The sequence below is a fragment of the Dendroctonus ponderosae genome, unplaced genomic scaffold, assembly GCF_020466585.1.
Source record: "Dendroctonus ponderosae isolate FM_Combo_2020 unplaced genomic scaffold, Dpon_F_20191213v2 Dpon_F_20191213_1, whole genome shotgun sequence".
Lineage (NCBI taxonomy): Eukaryota > Metazoa > Arthropoda > Insecta > Coleoptera > Curculionidae > Dendroctonus > Dendroctonus ponderosae.
Genome location: NW_026017110.1, coordinates 3,340,304 through 3,358,045, shown reverse-complemented (window position 1 = coordinate 3,358,045; position 17,742 = coordinate 3,340,304). Strand labels below are relative to the sequence as shown.

The 17,742-nt window shown below is 36.5% G+C and overlaps 1 protein-coding gene across 3 annotated transcripts in view; it reads right to left on the bottom strand.

Moving 5' to 3' along the window:
- LOC109532957 (kinesin-like protein CG14535) overlaps positions 1-17,742 on the bottom strand; it is a 261,935-nt gene that overhangs the window by 86,894 nt on the left and 157,299 nt on the right. For all 3 annotated transcript variants that reach the window (XM_048667734.1, XM_048667735.1, XM_048667740.1), the window contains one exon: positions 2,705-2,873. In XM_048667734.1, the coding sequence (XP_048523691.1) occupies positions 2,705-2,873 (169 nt within the window). The remainder of the gene's footprint in view (positions 1-2,704; positions 2,874-17,742) is intronic.

Below are 17,742 nucleotides of genomic sequence, written 5' to 3'. Positions count from 1 at the left end.
ATCCTGTAATTTCTCACAATATATTCAAAATACCTGAAGATTGTCGGTATTTTAGGTAAAACTAAAACATAATTAGATTTTTGCGTAGAAACAATTGCTTAAACGAAACTTTGCAACAACGGGAATGACCTGAAAATTTAAAGGAACTTCAAAAATCTTCAAAGCGATGAGCGATGGGCGGCGAATTTTCCAAATAATTTTTTTTTTAACTTTTGCTCTCGGGTCGTTTTCGGTTTTGGAGAAAACCTTAAGGGCTTTCGGGGAAAACGGGACGAATTCATTTTCGTTTTTGTCCCGCATTCGACGCTGAAAAAAGTTTTTGTTAAATCTTTACAAAGCTATAAATTTATCGTGTAATTTTGCGCGTACTCTACTTTTAAACTCTACAAAATAGCGTTTTTAGTAGAAAATTTTAAAAAAATCAGTGAAAACAAAAAAAACACATTTTTTAACAAACTACAGTCTTCAGAGGTATGGAGGTAACGAGATTTCCAAGTAATCTGTTATAAACTTTCGCTTATTCTGTTCGTTTTTTGATAGAAAAACTTTTATTTGATTTCTGTTCCAAATTCGAAGCTGGAAAGGGATTTCAACTTTTTAAAAGCTTTTTCAAAGCGATGAAGGATTTTTTATTTATTTCATAATTTTTTGAAGAAAATACTTTGAGATTGTCAGCATGTTTACGTGAAACTTTAGAAAATTGAGCATTTAAAAGAAAGAGTAACTCGGCTAAAACTAGATAATTCTGAAGTTTTGAAGACATTTTCAAAATATATATATATATATAAATAATCTTTATTTCCTACAGAAAAAGGCTATCGACCCAATCGGCCTATCTGCCCTTTTTCAAAATATTATTAGTAAATGGCCTTTAAAGTAAATCTAAAAACAAGTGAAAAAAGTCATCAACATTTTCCCGGCAACGGAACTGAACAACTGCGCCGGTGCGTTGGGTTGGCGCACCAAACCATTTGCGTTGCACTGCGCCAACTCCTAAAAATCAACTAAGTTACCGAGGCCTACCTTTGTGACTTGAGCGGAATTTACCTAACCAATCGCAGGATGCTTTAAGTTGGCGTTCAGATAATTTTTTAATTTATTGTCCCTAAAGCGTGCTTCTTATTTTACAAAATCATGTGCAGACTAATAGAATCGATACCACATGGATATCAACCATAAAATTTTAGGTTTCCTGTTTCAAAAATTGATAACCATTTCCACTTCGTCAAATTTACAAGTTTCTACTTATATGACCGGGAGAAAACAGACACAGGTGTTGGAAGTGAGCGTGTATTTTACTCGAAAAAAACAGCTTTCCCGTTATTCCCACCCCGGACGATATTACCGCGTTGTCAAGCCATGTGTCTCTTTATTGTATCTCTACAGTAAAACAATTTTTCATTACCTTATTTAGCATATGCGTTGTTCAGAAATTTATGGAAAATTTTATGGCTACCCGGTATGGAGAACGAGTGTCTCTTCAGCATCTCTCCCTCGGGTGTTAATAAAATGCCGCAGGTGGATGGGGGTACACATAAGGAGATTTGTTTGCGAATTTTTATGTGGATTGTTTGTGATTTTATGGGCCTGTCAATAATGATATTGGTCGGAAATTTTTTCCAGGGAAATGCCTCGACAAAACCAATAAGTTCGGCAGGAGCAAATTCTCACATTTTTTTGAGCGTTACAAATTTATATATATATATATTTTTATAACCACTTACTGAGCCACAGCGTGGCTCTGTTTACTCCTCGCCTCGTTTTTAATAAATCCTGTTATGGATCTTTGCACTTTGATGGCTTAGGAATGACGCACATTATTACGAAATCAATACACAGTTGAAAAGTGGATTTAAGGACGTTACATTTGCCACCAAACCACATTAAAAATAATTTCAATCATTTTCTAGGCTTAAATATTGGTGTCCATTACCTCTAATATTTGAAAACTCTTGTTGAGGGGCCTGGAAATTTGCGATCATCTACTCAAAAACGGTTAACATCAGAGCAAAAAAGCAAACGAACTTTTCCAGTAGCGAATAAATTAATGAAGTAAAATACATACGATACCCTGAAATTGCCATCACTGGCACTTTTTGCTACGCAAATTTTAAATGGGGTTGAAGAAAGTACGCAATGTTTATGTTGTAATATGTGTAGAAAATCTCATTCCTGTTGCTCAAATAGTTGCTGACATTTTGGTAAAAACATTATTAAATTTGTTTCAATTGGAGTAAATTGTAGAAAAACGTCACGTGCTAATCTATGCTCATAATCCGCAATGATATAGCATATGAAAGCCACATGAAAACTTCATAAATCTTTCCCCTAGACTATCTAGCTTACTTTGCTTATAAGAACCAGCGCATGCTTCCAAAAACTTTAGTTTCCTGCACTGGAACCTAAATCGCCGTTATTTAATCTGAACAAAGTTTTAAAACGCAATAAAACACCATGGCCCAATTGCGACCCAAAGACACATCCCATTTTTAAGAGGGCAAATTAAATCATTTGCCCGATGGCACGCTCGAGACCCGAACTTTTAATTCTGTTCAAAAATTAGCATCCACGCAAAATTCCCGGACACAAAAATTAAAAACTTTCCTCACTGCCCCCATTATGCAAAGTAATGATAAATAATCGTGCTTTGGCCGGCAATGTTCGCGCAAAGGCCGGAATCTGTGCTTTGCTTAGTTGCACTTACCTTTCCCACGCCCGTCACCTCTTTGACGCCGATTCTCCGGAGAAGCGCTGGCGGCACTGGTGGAGGACATTTCTGCAAAGCGCCACAGAATCCTCCAGGATCCGCCTCGTCTGAATTGTGACGTTTTCTTCGATGGGGCGATGATGAGAGATTCAGTTTTTGGGCAGCTCTGAAACAAAAAACATTTTTGATTAACTTCGGTTATTGGACGGTACACTTATTTAATGTGAATAAAGTGTGTTTCAAATCAAATGGAATGATTCTAACTAGCTATCAGCCGGTTCGAAGGACCAAAAAATTAAAACTCTTTAGTCAAATATACTTAACGCAACTGATTATTGCATATCTTCTAAGTAAAGAGGCTCATGAGTAATGGGGGGATTTCCGGGGTCCAAATCAAGCGACTTAGCACAACTTAGAGATGCCTACGGAGGAACAACGGCAGGAAAGAGTTAATAGCCCTAAAAGACTCCATGCACCGGGAAACCAGAAATAAGCAGGAAATACTAAAGATCACCAAGGAATTTTACCAAGCCCTATGCACCTCACAAATAAAGAAACCAGAAACGATTGCATTTAAGAAAGTGAGAAATGTGAGGTCGGACGACATCCCTGAAATAACAGATGAGAAAATACCAACATGCTCTTAAAACATCAAAATATAGCAGAGCCCCTGACGGCGACGGCATAGTAATAGAAATGATCAAGGAGGCAGAAGAAACAGTCATCCCCAAGCTAAAGACACTTTTCAACGCTTGCTTTGAAACCCAAGAAATACCTGAAACCTGGAACGAATCCATAATCATCCTGCTCCACAAGAAAGGAGACCCGAGACTTCTTCCGAATTGTAGGCCAATTTGGTTGCTTTCACACATCTATAAATTGTTCACGAGAATCATCGTAAACAGAATCAGTAGCAAACTCGATGACTATCAACGGCATTTAGAAAGGGCTTCAGCACATCCGATCATCTCTTGACCTTTAAAATCCTAAATGAGAAAATGACAGAATAGAACATGCCATAATACACAGCCTTCAAAGATTACGAGAAGGCTTCGATTCTATCGAACATTGAGCAATTCTAAGCGAGCTAGAGCTGGCCCGTGTCGACCATGGATACACAAACATACTGGAAGCATAGAACAAGGCTTATTGACTGGAAGAGATTCACAAAAACACGAAAGCGGCAGTGAGAATACACGAAACAACAGATTCCTTTGCCGTGCAAAGGGGAATCAAACAGGGTGACACAGAATAGAATCACACCCAAACTGTTTACGCTGGCCCTAGAAGGAATTATCAAGAAGTTAGACTGGTTAGAAGAGGGAGGCATCATCGATGGCGAGAGATTAACGCATCTCAAATACGCAGACGACATAGTGCTGGTAGCCAACAACGCTAAACACCTGGACAAAATGATTACACATCTGAACCAAAAATCAAAGAAAATATACCTCAAAATCAATCTGAATAAAACCAAAACTACGTGTCCGGTGGACCCTAATATCATAATAGACAACAACAAAATAGAGCATGTAAAGGACTATACATACTTAGGTTAACGAATAACTCTTAGAAAGGAAAACAAAGATATCCAGATCAAAAGGACAATTATATTCGAATGGGCGGCTTTCGCAAAACTAAAAAATATACTCACCAACAAAAAAATACCTCTGGATTTGCTATCAACATTTTACGACCAATGCGTATTGCCAGTAAGCACATACGGCGCTCAAACATGGACCTTCACAGAGCAAACAGTGAACAAGCTTAGAGTATCCCAAAGAAATATGGAAGGAAGAATGGTAGGCGTTTTTCTGCGTGACAAAAAACGAAACGAGTTAATTAGAAGCAAGTCTAAAATAACAGATATAATAGACCGGGCAGCTCAACTGAAATTGGACTACGCGGGACATATCGCCCGAATAAAGGATAACAGGTGAAATAGAAGAGTGTTGCGATGGAGGCCATAGACCGGCAGAAGAGCGAGAGGAAGACCTATCACAAGTGGTACGACGATATAAAAAAAGTTGGCAGGACTTCCATGGTTGAGAATTGCCCAGAATAGAACAAAATCGAAAGAATTAAGGGAGGCCTATGTCCAATTCTGGAAGAAGAACGACTAGAAGAAGAAGAAGCACAACTTAGAAGAAATACAGGAGGTCAAAGTACTTTTTAATTGAGTTTTATTAGGAAAATTAGCCATTCAGGAGTTTTGGAGGATGACAAATTTGACTATCAACTCAGTTTTATGCCAACCCAGCTCATAGAGAGCGGCACCTGCAGTATACGATTATCTTTAAAACCGTCTTAACTTTTTCTGATTCAGTCTATTTGTAGCTATCTTTTGAGGTTAAAATATTCGCTTTAAAAAGTTGGTTCATAATAACTGAAACAAAGCTGGTAAACTAACTAAAAAAGTCAACGAAGATGTTGCCCTCTCTTTGGTCGGCAGCTACAGCAAACAGCGGCCAAACACGATAAAAGTAATGAAAATTAGGAAATGAAATTTGCTAAATACAATTTGTGTGGAAGCTGCTGATGGTGTAGGTGTTGGAGAATTCAGCCCCCATCTAATCACAGAGTCCAAACAAATAAAGCCGGTTATATTTAATCATACCTTCTCTATCAGCCCCCTTTGTTTTCCTTCCGCCCTGCACCTCCCAGCGCGTTTTGCGAGCCTATAAAGTGCGTGACGTCCATACCTAATGCCATTGTGGCTGTTTATCCTGCGTCCTGTCAAAATATTACGGTTTGCAGAAGGATAATGTGTTATTTTTGCGGCTTTGTGGAATTTTTTCGCAATCTCGCCTCCCCCGATTCAATTTGCGCACTTGGCCACATATCATATGGATCGCATCCGTTTTTTTGCGCCTTTGATGTCGTGTCAAACCTGCGGGGAGAAACAACGGAACGAACTCGACAGCCCAGTTTTATTCCTGCAAAAATAAATACACGGTTTGTAAGATTCCGACAAAAAGTCGCCCTTCCACGTCAACTTATCCTGAATTATACCTTTCCTGCTGCCGCACAAATGGCAGGAAAGCCTACTTTTTGCGACGTCCTGCGAGCGGAAAGCAGGTCCAGATTACACGAGGTGCCACTGGCATTAGTCAAGATGTCAGATGGGATTTCGTTTTTCTCGAGTGCCATTCGGAAGTGGGACAAGGGAAATACACTTTAGAATTATGGCCGGGGGCATATTTTAAATTTAAAAATCGAATATTTCTTCCCGCGCTGCTTTAGAGAGCCGATGATGACCGCGAGACAAATGCCAGAATTCAAAATGGGCACAATTTTGGAGTCGATTATTTTAAATAACACCAATTCCCAAACAAAATCTAATGGAATGACCATTTAAATCGTTCAACGCTGATCTTTGGCCATTATGAGTCGTCTCTCTCAATCTCTGTGAACCGGAAAAAATGCTTAACATTCTTGCATTGTTCCTTGATGTAATGTGAAGAGTTTCTTTGGAATATCAATAAGTTTTATTAAATTCAGTAGCAATTTACTTGCTTACGGTGTAACCGATGGCCAGAGCAATTTCTTTTATGAGTGCGTGGTTAAATCTTATCCTTCTGTAACCGAAAAAACCCTATGAATTTGACAACTTTTCACGGTTGGTTCTTTTAAAGGAATTACTTAAATCGACATTCAGGCAATTGAAAGCGGCAATACATAAAATACCAGTTTTAAGCAATGGGACTGATTTTTTCCTTCTGCAGGCACAACAACTAGAACCTCATAAATCAGATTGATTTAGAATCAAGCTATTGACTAAGCTAATTACCTCTCAATTTAACATATGACCGAAATAGGGGCTTTATAGCCGTTTGGAACGGGGCTGTTAAGTTGATTTCCTTCTATTCTCGATGAAGTTCGGTCGATGTAAGTCCTTACCAACAAAGTGGAATTTTCTATTTAAACTCCTAGACGGGCTGTTTAAATTTGTATGCCCTTAAGCAGTTGAACCATACGTTGCAGCCTTTGTAAATAATTTAACAAGCTGCATTGTTCCTTTTAAGAAGCGAGTAGCACTATTGAGCACTTACACAAGAGCATGGTATAAGCAACTGAACCTCAAAAGTTAATTTACGCAAATAATTGCGAGCTTTAGCCAGATTCAATCCCGTAGATGCTCAAGAGATTTAGGGCGCTTTTAGGTCATGTTCAACAGCCAAGGATTGAACTGCTGATTAACGCTGATCTACAAAGCTTGCCAAAATCAGCAAGGACATTCTAACAAAATCACGTAATTGTGCCACAAAATTCGTTTCGAGGTCGGGCAAGTGTGAAATTGGAAAATCCCCGACTGACGAAGACTTTTTTCTTTCCCGGGCTTATTTTATTTTTGCCACCTTCGTCGACGACGACTTTTTTGCATGACAATGGCTAAATTTAAATTTGGGTTAATTTTATGAACGTCGAGAGACTTCTTACTCGGAGGAAAATTACCGATTAGAAAGCCAACTTCCGCTGTTTTGTGTGAATGGGACTACAAGTTGCTTCTTGAAAATTACTTAAAATCAAGTGTTTCCACATTCAAACTGAATTAAATAAAAACACATCAAAATAGCATGAAAATGTGAACAAATCCAGATAAACTTTCCCGGACACAATCGACAAGGACGACAATGATTCGGGTTTTCGTTTGTGGAACCACCAAAGGCAAATTCGCTCGATCCATTTTGCAATTTCGCCTCTAAAAACCTGTCGGTGACGGTTTGAAATTTTAGCCAAAGGCTGTCAGGACGGCTTCGAAGATTGAAAGACGGATGAGCTGAAAATTTCGCCTCGATATTAACTGAAATATTCACTGCGCGGAGAAAGCCTTTTCGCATACTTATTTATTCGCAAACTGGCGAATATTTCAGGTAAGCAAGCATCGCATTAAGCAGCCGAATTTGCATGATGGCTGCCAACCAAAAAGTTTCACAAACTTTGTGCGTCTCCACCTGGAAAGTTCAAAAGACAGGTTTTAGTAGCACATTACCAGGTTTAAAGAAGGACAACTTGCAAAATGTTCAGATTATGGGTCTCAGATGCACTTGCAACCAGAATGACAAAAAAGCACCATTTGTTTCTCAGCGTAGTTCACCTGATGAAGTTTTTTTTAACCTTCAGAATTTTTTACTCATTACACTGATCCAGACATTTTGTGCTGCAAACTTACAGCAAAAATTCCTCATTCGGACGATATCAATGAGATGAAATTGTACTGAAAAACAGCTGAAAGAAAATCATATATGGCAGTTTATGATCTATCTGAGGGCAACATTCCTTCTTGTCTGTCCTTTGTCTGTTAACGTGCCGTTAATTCTGAGTTGTTTGTTTTACGCTTTTTGATATTAATTTATTTCCTGGAAACTATGAAGTAGACTGCTCAGAGTTTCAACCAATGGAAAAATTTAAAAAAAAGCAGTTAAATTCGCACCTTTCATCTACGACATATTACTCCAAGCAAAGTTAACAAGTAACTTTGAGCAAAAACACAATTTACAAGTACAATTAAAACAAGTTGTCTAAAATGTCCAGGTCCTTATAGAATCCCTTCCACTAGTGCAGGCAAAACGTGGCTAGTAGTTCACTTTATGCACTTTATATGCTTATAAGATATTTTATCTTTAGCCCCATAATATGGAAATACAACGTTAAGTAACTGGAGGCCTTTGTACTTTTCCGTTTCTCTTTGCAGTCAGCAGCATTTCCAGCCAGGTAACAATTCGCTTGCCAAGAAAGCAGGAATGAAAATGGTATCGATAACTGCTTTTGAGGTTTCACGAGAGTTTAGTTGAGTTGCTCGAGATAATTTACATTTTGTAGTGAAACTAAGTGTCGAACTTACTCACTTTTCATCTAAGCATATTACGAACCTTTTTGAGTGGTTGGATGATTTTTGTGCAGCTCTGCACAATATAAAATGTATTTAATTACAGGAAACCTAAAAGTACCTAACATCAACGTAACTGCAAGACCCATGGACTGAAATAGCAGGAATTTCATCACTTTTTGAATACGAAAATGTGTACTTAATGCTAATTTCCAATGTAAATATCGATAACTCGATTCATCTCTGGAACTGGCAAGCGCTTTAAATTTAATATGCCAGGCAATTTTACAAATTCGCTTTTACATATTCCTTTTTAAAAGCTTTCGAAATTATTAGATGTTCCAGTTAAATTTGATGTTAGATTCTCGTTTGTTTCTCGCAAAGTGAATAATTTATTATAAAAGATGGGGCGGAAGGCTGAGCGCTTCCACATTTTTTTGTTTCTTGTTTTTATTTATAATCCGGCAGAAGCTCGCTGCAAAGTGGCTAATTATCTAAAAAGGGCTGAATTAGAAATGGTTATTATTTGATTAGTAGACAGCAGTCGAAAGTAATTTTCAAAATCCTCCCGGCTCATTAGGCATAATTAATTTTCTCTCAATCGTTAGTTAATTACCGACAAAACCCCCCTGAAGACATAGCCGTCTTTTGATCAAAATGGGATCAAACAAGAAACCTCCTGTATTGAAACACCCATAAGAAAATGCCTCGACATTCATTCAATGCACCGAAACCACTAGCTTTGAAGTTCCGAAATGTGCCAAAACATTGATTAATAGCTCAATCTCGATGTTCGTATGAATGAAAAGCGAAAATTGTTTTGAATAATCACGCTGTTCCTGTATTATACGTAAATAGGAGCGTACGGGGAACGCTGCCGGATTAACGACGTTCAATGTTTAGAGTGAATATGAAATTGAAATAAAACTAATATTTTGATCTTCCGTACTTACTTAAGATCAAAATGATCACTTGATCTTGTCTCATTTCTGAAGACGGAATTGATTCTGGATTAATACAGTTGGTTCCGTGTCGATATGAAATAGATGGGCGAAATATTGTGCAGGTTTTGCGAGTGAAATTTTCAGGCCAGGCTCAGCTGACGAGAGCCAGCAGGATGTAAACTGGTACTGCGGGTGTCTGAGATTAACACATCGGGAAATGTTTACCTGCTTGTATTAAAATCGGTGTTGTAAGAGTAAAACACCCTTCACGAGTTTACTAAGGCCCTAGTCGCACTTTCAACTGACTCAAACTCGAACGAATACTTAAATTTGATTAAAAACACTCAAAAATGAATCGACATCTCTGCTCGCAAATGTTGGCTTCAGTCATCACTAACCGAAATAACACCCTTTATGCCCTAAACGCATGGAATCCATAATAATTTATGTACACTTTGAAAGTCGACCAAAGTTTTAAACTAATTTAAAAAAAAGTGTTTAATTCCTCACTCTAACAGTGAATATTCGTTCGCCATCGAAAAACAGCAGCACTCCAGTTGAAAAACGGCTCTCCTCCTTTGGAAGTCGGGGGAAAGGAGAGTGATCCATCAATTGGGGCGACACTATCAGCACCTGGATCAGGTCACGTGACTAGATACGTGAAGAAATATCCTTTTTGAGGGTCTTAACCGGCTGAAAGTTGTTGTGTCTTTTCCTAGTTTGCTTGGGAAAACATTGTTTTGACTTGACCGTGTCGTTGACCTTTTAATTATTAATTAGTTTTATTTATGACCCCAAAATCATCGACCGCAGAGGGGCTTTACTAAAAATTGCGGCCAAAAATTTTTTTAAAACACTGCGGCCAAAAACATTAAATAAACTTGGCAACTATGTGCAACTCCAATAACTTGTTGTAGGCCTGGGTAACACTGCGTTAAGTTGCGCTATTGAGGTGTTGCCGCTCTCTGAGTTAATGAGTTATAACTCATCGGTTAATGAGTTATAAGTCATTTATTAAAGCTTTACAAGACCCGAGACTGGAATTTTCACATCTAAAAAAGGTCATCAACATTTTTTCTGAGTAACGTTTTACCACTTTGATCACACAACTAAAAAAATCTGGATTTTCTCGGCAACCGAACTGATTCCAATAAAGTCAACGAGTTTTCTTGTAAAATCGATCTCTTAATTAATAGGAAAAACGCGGTTTTTTTTATTTAGACACAGTGTTCTTTAAAAAAATTGACGCAAAAGTGAAGAAATCCCAATTTCCAAGAATTTTCCAGAGAAATGATTAGAAACTTTCGCTTTTTCAGTTCGGCAAATATTTTTGGAAAGATACTTAGAAATAATTATTGGAGTTTTGTCCATAATTTAAAGCTGCAAAAAGTTTTCCAAAATTTTAACAAAGCGATAAGGAAGCGAGTGTTCCAATAAAATGTATCTTAAATTTTTTCACAGAAAATATCTGAAAATTGTCAGTATTTTAAAAAATCTAAAGAAACTAAATTTTTTCAGAGCGATGAGGGCGGCGAATTTTCCAACAAAGTTTTTGTAAACTTTTGCTCTGGTCGGTTTCCCAAGACAATCCTAAAAAAACTGTATAAAATTATTTGGTGTTTGTGCCACATAAACCGTTTTTGTAACATTTTTGCAAAGCTAAAAATGTATCTTCCAATTTCAAATTTATATTTTTCGCGTAAAACACCTCCAGATCGTCAGCATTTTTAAGTGAAACTGCAAAAATAGAGCTCTTTTGAGTATAAAGTAAAGCAAAAAAAAAATTCAGTCAAAATTGAAAATTCACACTTTTTTATTAAACTCTACAGTCTTCAGAGATATGAACATGACGAGATTTCCAAATAATCTCTTCTAAACTTTCGCTTATTCTGTTTGTTTTTTTTATAGAAAATGATTTAATTTTTGTTCCAAATTCGAAGCTGGAAAAAGATTTACAAAATTTTTCACAAAGAGATGAAGGATTCGAAAATCATTTCATAATTTTTTGCGGAAAATACCTTAAGATTGGATCTCAAACTTTAGAAAATTGAGCATTTAGAGGAAAGACTAACTGGGCTAAACCTGGAAAATTCTGAATTTTGAAGAAATTTAAAAATATTAATAAACGGCATCAAAAAAAAAAGTCATCAACATTTTCCTGACAACGAAACTGAGTTACTGCGCCGGTGCGTTGGGTGGGCGCGCCAAGCCATTTGCGTAGCACTAGGCCAAGTCCTAAAAATTCACTGAGTTACTCTTGGCTACCTTGTTGCCAAATTTCAGATTCCCTTTCTTGTGATTATCTCAGTTTGATTGCAATTTTTGTTGTCGCATTCTGTAAATAATCCAGGTTGGTTGGTTCTGAAGCAATTTTCAACCGTATTTGTCGCTACTTTTAATAATGTTTGTAAATCACCCTGCATACTCACACATGGTTGTGTTTAAGCCTCGATTTTTCCTTAATAATTTTAATGGAAGATGGCAAAAACTCCACACATTAACCAACGGTCGCATAGAACGCCAAACCCATAGATAGCGGCGTTGCCATAAAATGCAACAAATGGCGTCATAAAGTCCCGACATACGCTAATTGCAAATGGTCACCTGGAGCAACGTATAGGCTAGGTTGCCAACGTTATTGCATCGAGGGAATCGTACGAATTTCCAATAAACAAATTTGTATTTCGCATAACGACTCAGTCGGCAATTCACTTTGGATGTTCATACTCAGTTTATTGAATGGCCGGAAATGTACCAACATGTTTTCAATTTTAGGACACACACCTAAAGGCAATGATACTTTAAACACCACTTGGTTGTGCGGGTACAATCAAGAACTTGTTCATTTTGCTGACTCTTCAAAGTCATAGGCAAATCGGTTGTTGATACAGAAATAAAGAAGGAATGATGTGAGTGGACAATCAGAGTCCATGTTTTATGGACATTTTCGTGCGCCTCTTCAATTATTAAGATACCAACAAAAATGTTCTTCTTAACAAAGCAATACCATTTGATAGAACAGCTTAGCGGCTCCATAACAAAAAGCATTCCAAAGTAACGGAACGTAAGGAAACAGTAGGTATTCAGAAAGGAACCTAAATTTATCACAGAATAGAAAGAAGCTATGGCCACACTGTAAAGACTACACCTACCCGTAGAGATAGTTGCAATACTGGTCAAAGCAAAGCACCTTCAAAGGTTAAAATTAAAGACAATTTGAACAAACTTGACAAACTTGACAAACTCGTCATTTTAAGAGAACCCATTCCTTCAAAATTTGGTTTTCAAAACAACTCCATTGCTACCCTGTGTTTCACTAAGTTTTACCAAAGAACTGCTTAACCTCACTTGAATTGAATTGAATTATTCTAGAATCAGTGTTTAAATCTGCATGTTGATGTTTAAAAAAAAGTTGATGGTCAGATATCCATAAAAAGTTGAAAAATCCGCGCAAAATCTCTAAACAGTTTTTTAGTTTCTCTAAAAAAATTTTTTTATTTCCCTTCATAGCATCAGTATCCACTGTTTACAAGAACTGACTGATCATGATTCACAAGAAAGGTTTCCTAGCCAAACTGTGTAAAGTTGATAGAACGATACGAATGTGCCCCTTCTTCGACTGTTACTGCACTTGATTTTTTATCTTGGATAATAACAAAGTCAGACTTGCTTCATCAACTGTTATTATACTGAAAAACCAAATTCCTCCATATTTTTCTGTGATTTTACCCAAAACTATAACTGACCAAGTTTAAAGTAATAATCAGAAGCCAAATAATCATTAACATCAAACTTAGTTTTTTTCTCCTTCAGCTTAGTCCCTATAATAAATGTATGATGAAAGTGAGTTCCAAAAACGGTTTCTTTTATCGAACATGCTCCAGACGATTTCATATTCCAGCATCCGGCGAAGTGATGCATCAAAAAGGCGGTGCGCGGATTGGGGGTGGAAACAGCGGTAGAAACGTCGGAACTTTGCATAATGTCGCAGGAGACAGCGGCAAGCTGCCGGCAGTAAATCACCCAGTTCAGAAGAGAGAACGGTTTGATTTCGCCAGTTTCCACTGAATTTCGACCCCTTTTTCCCCAATATAAAGATAACACCAAAAAGGGCACATAATAGGAGAATTATAGTCGGATTTTGCAAAGTTCAGGTCGATCCAAATGCTTTACGAAGGATAAAAAAAACGGAATATTGCACCGACAAAGAGTGATAAATCGAAATTCAACAATGGAAATTTTTTTGGGAATTTCTGACAAAGGTTTTGCAATCTTGAGGAGTTCAAAAGTCCAAAAATTGTAAATTCTTAAAATATGTATAAAACTCAAAATGCTCTGAACATTTGACAAAAACTAAAACACAATCGATACAAATACGTAACTACAGTTAAACTCCAGATACGGACTTCTCAAAGTTGTAAGCTGTTCTTTTGTTGCTTTTCTTATTTATATTAAATATTTGTTTTTATTATTTATGCAATAAATAAGTTCAGTTTAAATAGCCCCGTTGATCCGATTTCTATCCAAAAGAGCCTAAATGCCCCCATTTCATTCGTTGTCCCATCCCTGTTATCGGAAAAATCGGTTTTATTTGCCCTATACCTGGAAAACGACGGAAATAAATTTGAAGAAAGACGTTTTATGGAGGCGCAGCTACAAAGTTAATGGTGATTGAAAAATAAAGTTAAAATACATTAGAAAAAGCCGGTGCACTTCGGAACGGCGCTAATGCACGATAACTATTTGAATCTGCAGGGAAAATGGACTATTTGAATGCAGTTTGAGCAGTTTTGCTTTGGCAAACTAATGAACGGCATTCTGATAAATTAGAAAAGCTAATAGAAGTAGCGTATTGAGCTGCTTAAAAATTATCGAGAGCAATAATACGTGCACTTAAAAACTGCCGATCATTTTCACAAAAGCCTGCGGATAACGAGCAAACGAGATATTTATATGAGTGATTTTAGGAGATTAATTGCGCGAATATTAATGAACAGTTTCTTGGCTAAATTTTTACTATATTTTATTTAATTTCTCATTCGTCACTTTCACACCAGACTGATTAACTTTAAATAATTTGATAAAGGAACAATTTAACTGCTTATGGGTTTGGATTATCTTTGTTTAAACAGCTAGTAATGAAAAAATGCCAAAAACTTTTATTAGTTCTTGAGTTTAATCATCGCGCTAGAATATAGGGTATTTTGCATTCATTCATATTCATTCGCCTAATTGCAGTTAAAAAAGAAGAATATTTTGGTTTATAATTAAGACGTTTTTGGAGTTCGGTTTACCTCAAGAAATCCACTTATTTTCATTTTTTAGTTTTTTTAATTAAATGTATTTCTTTAGTTTGAAAGAAGTTAACAACGCAAAAGTGCAAATAACATTAAATTACTCATTTTTGAAATAACGAAAATGTTCGTAAATTTTTTTCTTGAACTCACAACAATATTTTTCTTCCGGCATTCAAGTAAGAAAATGTAGACAAAAAATACAAAAATGTGAGATCCCACAAGGGAGATATTTAGATTTCTTAAAATCATACAGTCCCTAGACGATAGTTCACTCTACAGATGTTAAAATATGCACAAAAATCCCACACAATCTGGATTTCTTACCGGCAGAAAAAAACCTGGGCTCGATATGACTGTTACCACAAACTGCGCCTTTGATTTAAAAATGATTTAAAAATAAAAAAAAGACAGTTCTGTCTACAAACGCTGATTTGCGGCGCTTCTTTTGGGATAGAAATATTGAGTAATTAACATTCTAAATATGTAGGTTTTGATACAGTTACAGAGTACTACCAGTAAGACTGCGTTAACAACCAAGTTAAAACTTATGTGAAAATATTCGAAAAAACAAAACAGTTGTACGAGCACAAGTGTGGTGCACAGGATAAATAATTTTTTATCAGTTAAAACAACTTTACCAAGTCAAGAACAGTTCGGCAAAAGCGTTCGAATTTTTCTTTTCAGCTCAGTCAATATGCATTAGCCAAGACGGATATTTCCTTCGATTAGAACGCATAAGTCGACCAAAAACCAAATAGCAAAACCACGCCGAGCATAAATCTTAAATCCCTGGTGGTTCGCGATTTTATTTCACGGATTTTAGGGAGCCAAATGGGATATGAAATAAGCCCGACAACAAAGTTTTAAAGCTGTTTAAAAAACCGCTTCCAAATCGGATCAATCCCGAAGTAATTTATTGCAATAACAGTAAATCGTCCAGGGCCTGCGATAATCCATATTAGCTTTTTGCTTAATTTATATTAAAATAACCGACTGTTTAGTGGGCTTAAATATGGCGGTTTAGAAAATTTCATTTGGCTGCAATATGCAAGGAACATTAGGACTTTACTGTGGCACTAACCTCAGGGATTACTTCATATTAATAATTATTAAGTCTGGTATGTTGCTTTTAACCCGAAAAATGTATCAAAAATGAAATTTCTGCTAATTCTTCTCTCCATTAGTTTCCCAGTTAATACACCAAGACATCGGGGCATTTTTACTATTCGGTCTTTAATATCCCAAATTAGATTCGACGTTCTTTTGTCCCTGGAAGTGGGCCAATCGAGTTATGCGCCGGAAAATAAGTAGTGGGCCCTCCAAGGATCTTTACATGGAAATGGAAAATTGATAAAACGAAAGAAAAAAGGTAAATTCGCCAGGGACTGCTGCGCGTTTCTTGTTTGTTGTGGCCCCAAAGGGAAAGTTCTAATAAAAATATACATAATACAAAAGAAACGTCTGCGGAAAACATCTTTTACGACTGATGAAATATTGAAACCAGCAAGGACGATGTATCCTTTTGATGCAGTGATTTTACTACTAGCTGAGTGAGTGGATGATTATTACATTTGAATTTATAATAAAATAAATAAAAAATAATTTTTACGTGAAAAAATTAAGAGCACTTGAAACAACTACCAATTTTGAGCAAAAGGAAATACCAGATTCTTATAGTTTTTTTGTTGCCTTTCGTGAATCACTTGGACAGGCAAAGAAAATAATTAATTTTCCATTCTGCTTTCACTTCATGGCGTAGACAAATGACCGATGTAAACTACACGGAATGCAAAATACCGTCAACATGAGAAAAAAACGAAAACATATCAAGGGAGTTGCACTATTTACATAACGCAGTTAGTGTCAAAATAAACGAGCAAGAAATGTATCCCATGCCTGTAAATGCGTTTAAGAAAGGCATTTGAATAAATCTGGCATTTAATGGCCCTACCCGAGAGCTAATATAGCATAAGCGTATCGGCATAGAGAGCTCCAGTTTGAAGATTCGTAGTGATTTTTTGGTCAGGTGGAAATCAAAGAAGTTTAAGAAGCAGTGGGAATAGGGTGTTTTTACTTTTTTTTAATGTTGATATATAGAAAGTAGTTATGGCAAATATTACACTGATATAATTTTTTTTGCAACAAAAGCCTCCATATTAATTTTAAAGCGAATTTAAATTCAAATCACATATTTTCCGCCAAAAACGCCGAATCCGTATCATCGGTTGCCTATCCCGATTGTGACGTAGCAGGTCATATCAACAAAGTGTCCCGTGTTTATTTTGCTGTTTTCGCAGCTTTGTTTTATTATTTAAGTTATTGTGATTATCATCATTTGATTTATTATTATTATCTTGCATAATGGAAAATAGTGACATGTATGGATCACAAAATAAGTGGCGCTTTGTGCCTGGATGCAAGAATACCTCAATAAGTGCGTCAAACAAACTCTTTCTAACCGTTCCTCATGATTACGCACGTAACGTTTTATGGTTTAAAGCAGCTAGACGTGATGTTCCTAAATCAAAATCAGTGTTTCTTTGTTGCGAGAATCATTTTAATGAAAGTACGAACAAAAAGCTAATGATGAGGCAGATAAAATATGCCTTCGATCATACTCTGTGTTCTGGGCAAATTCTACCTTGTACAGTGCACAAAGAATTGTCGCGTTTCAATTCCATATATCCGATCCGATATCACCATATTGTTCTCGTGATATCCAAAATAAAAATTTAAGAGTTCATTTTACTTTTAAAGCAGTCATGTGTAGGTTAAGTGGAAAATTTAACCATACTTGAAACTTCGCAGTCTAAACGATAACGGAAATATTAGATCCAGGCAATTCAGAACCGAAAGCATTGACGATAAAGGTGAAAAGATGAAACAAACAATGAAACAGTGCGGAACAAATGATTTGGACTTAGTGAACGATTCATGAAGTATAATGGAAGAATACTGAGAAAA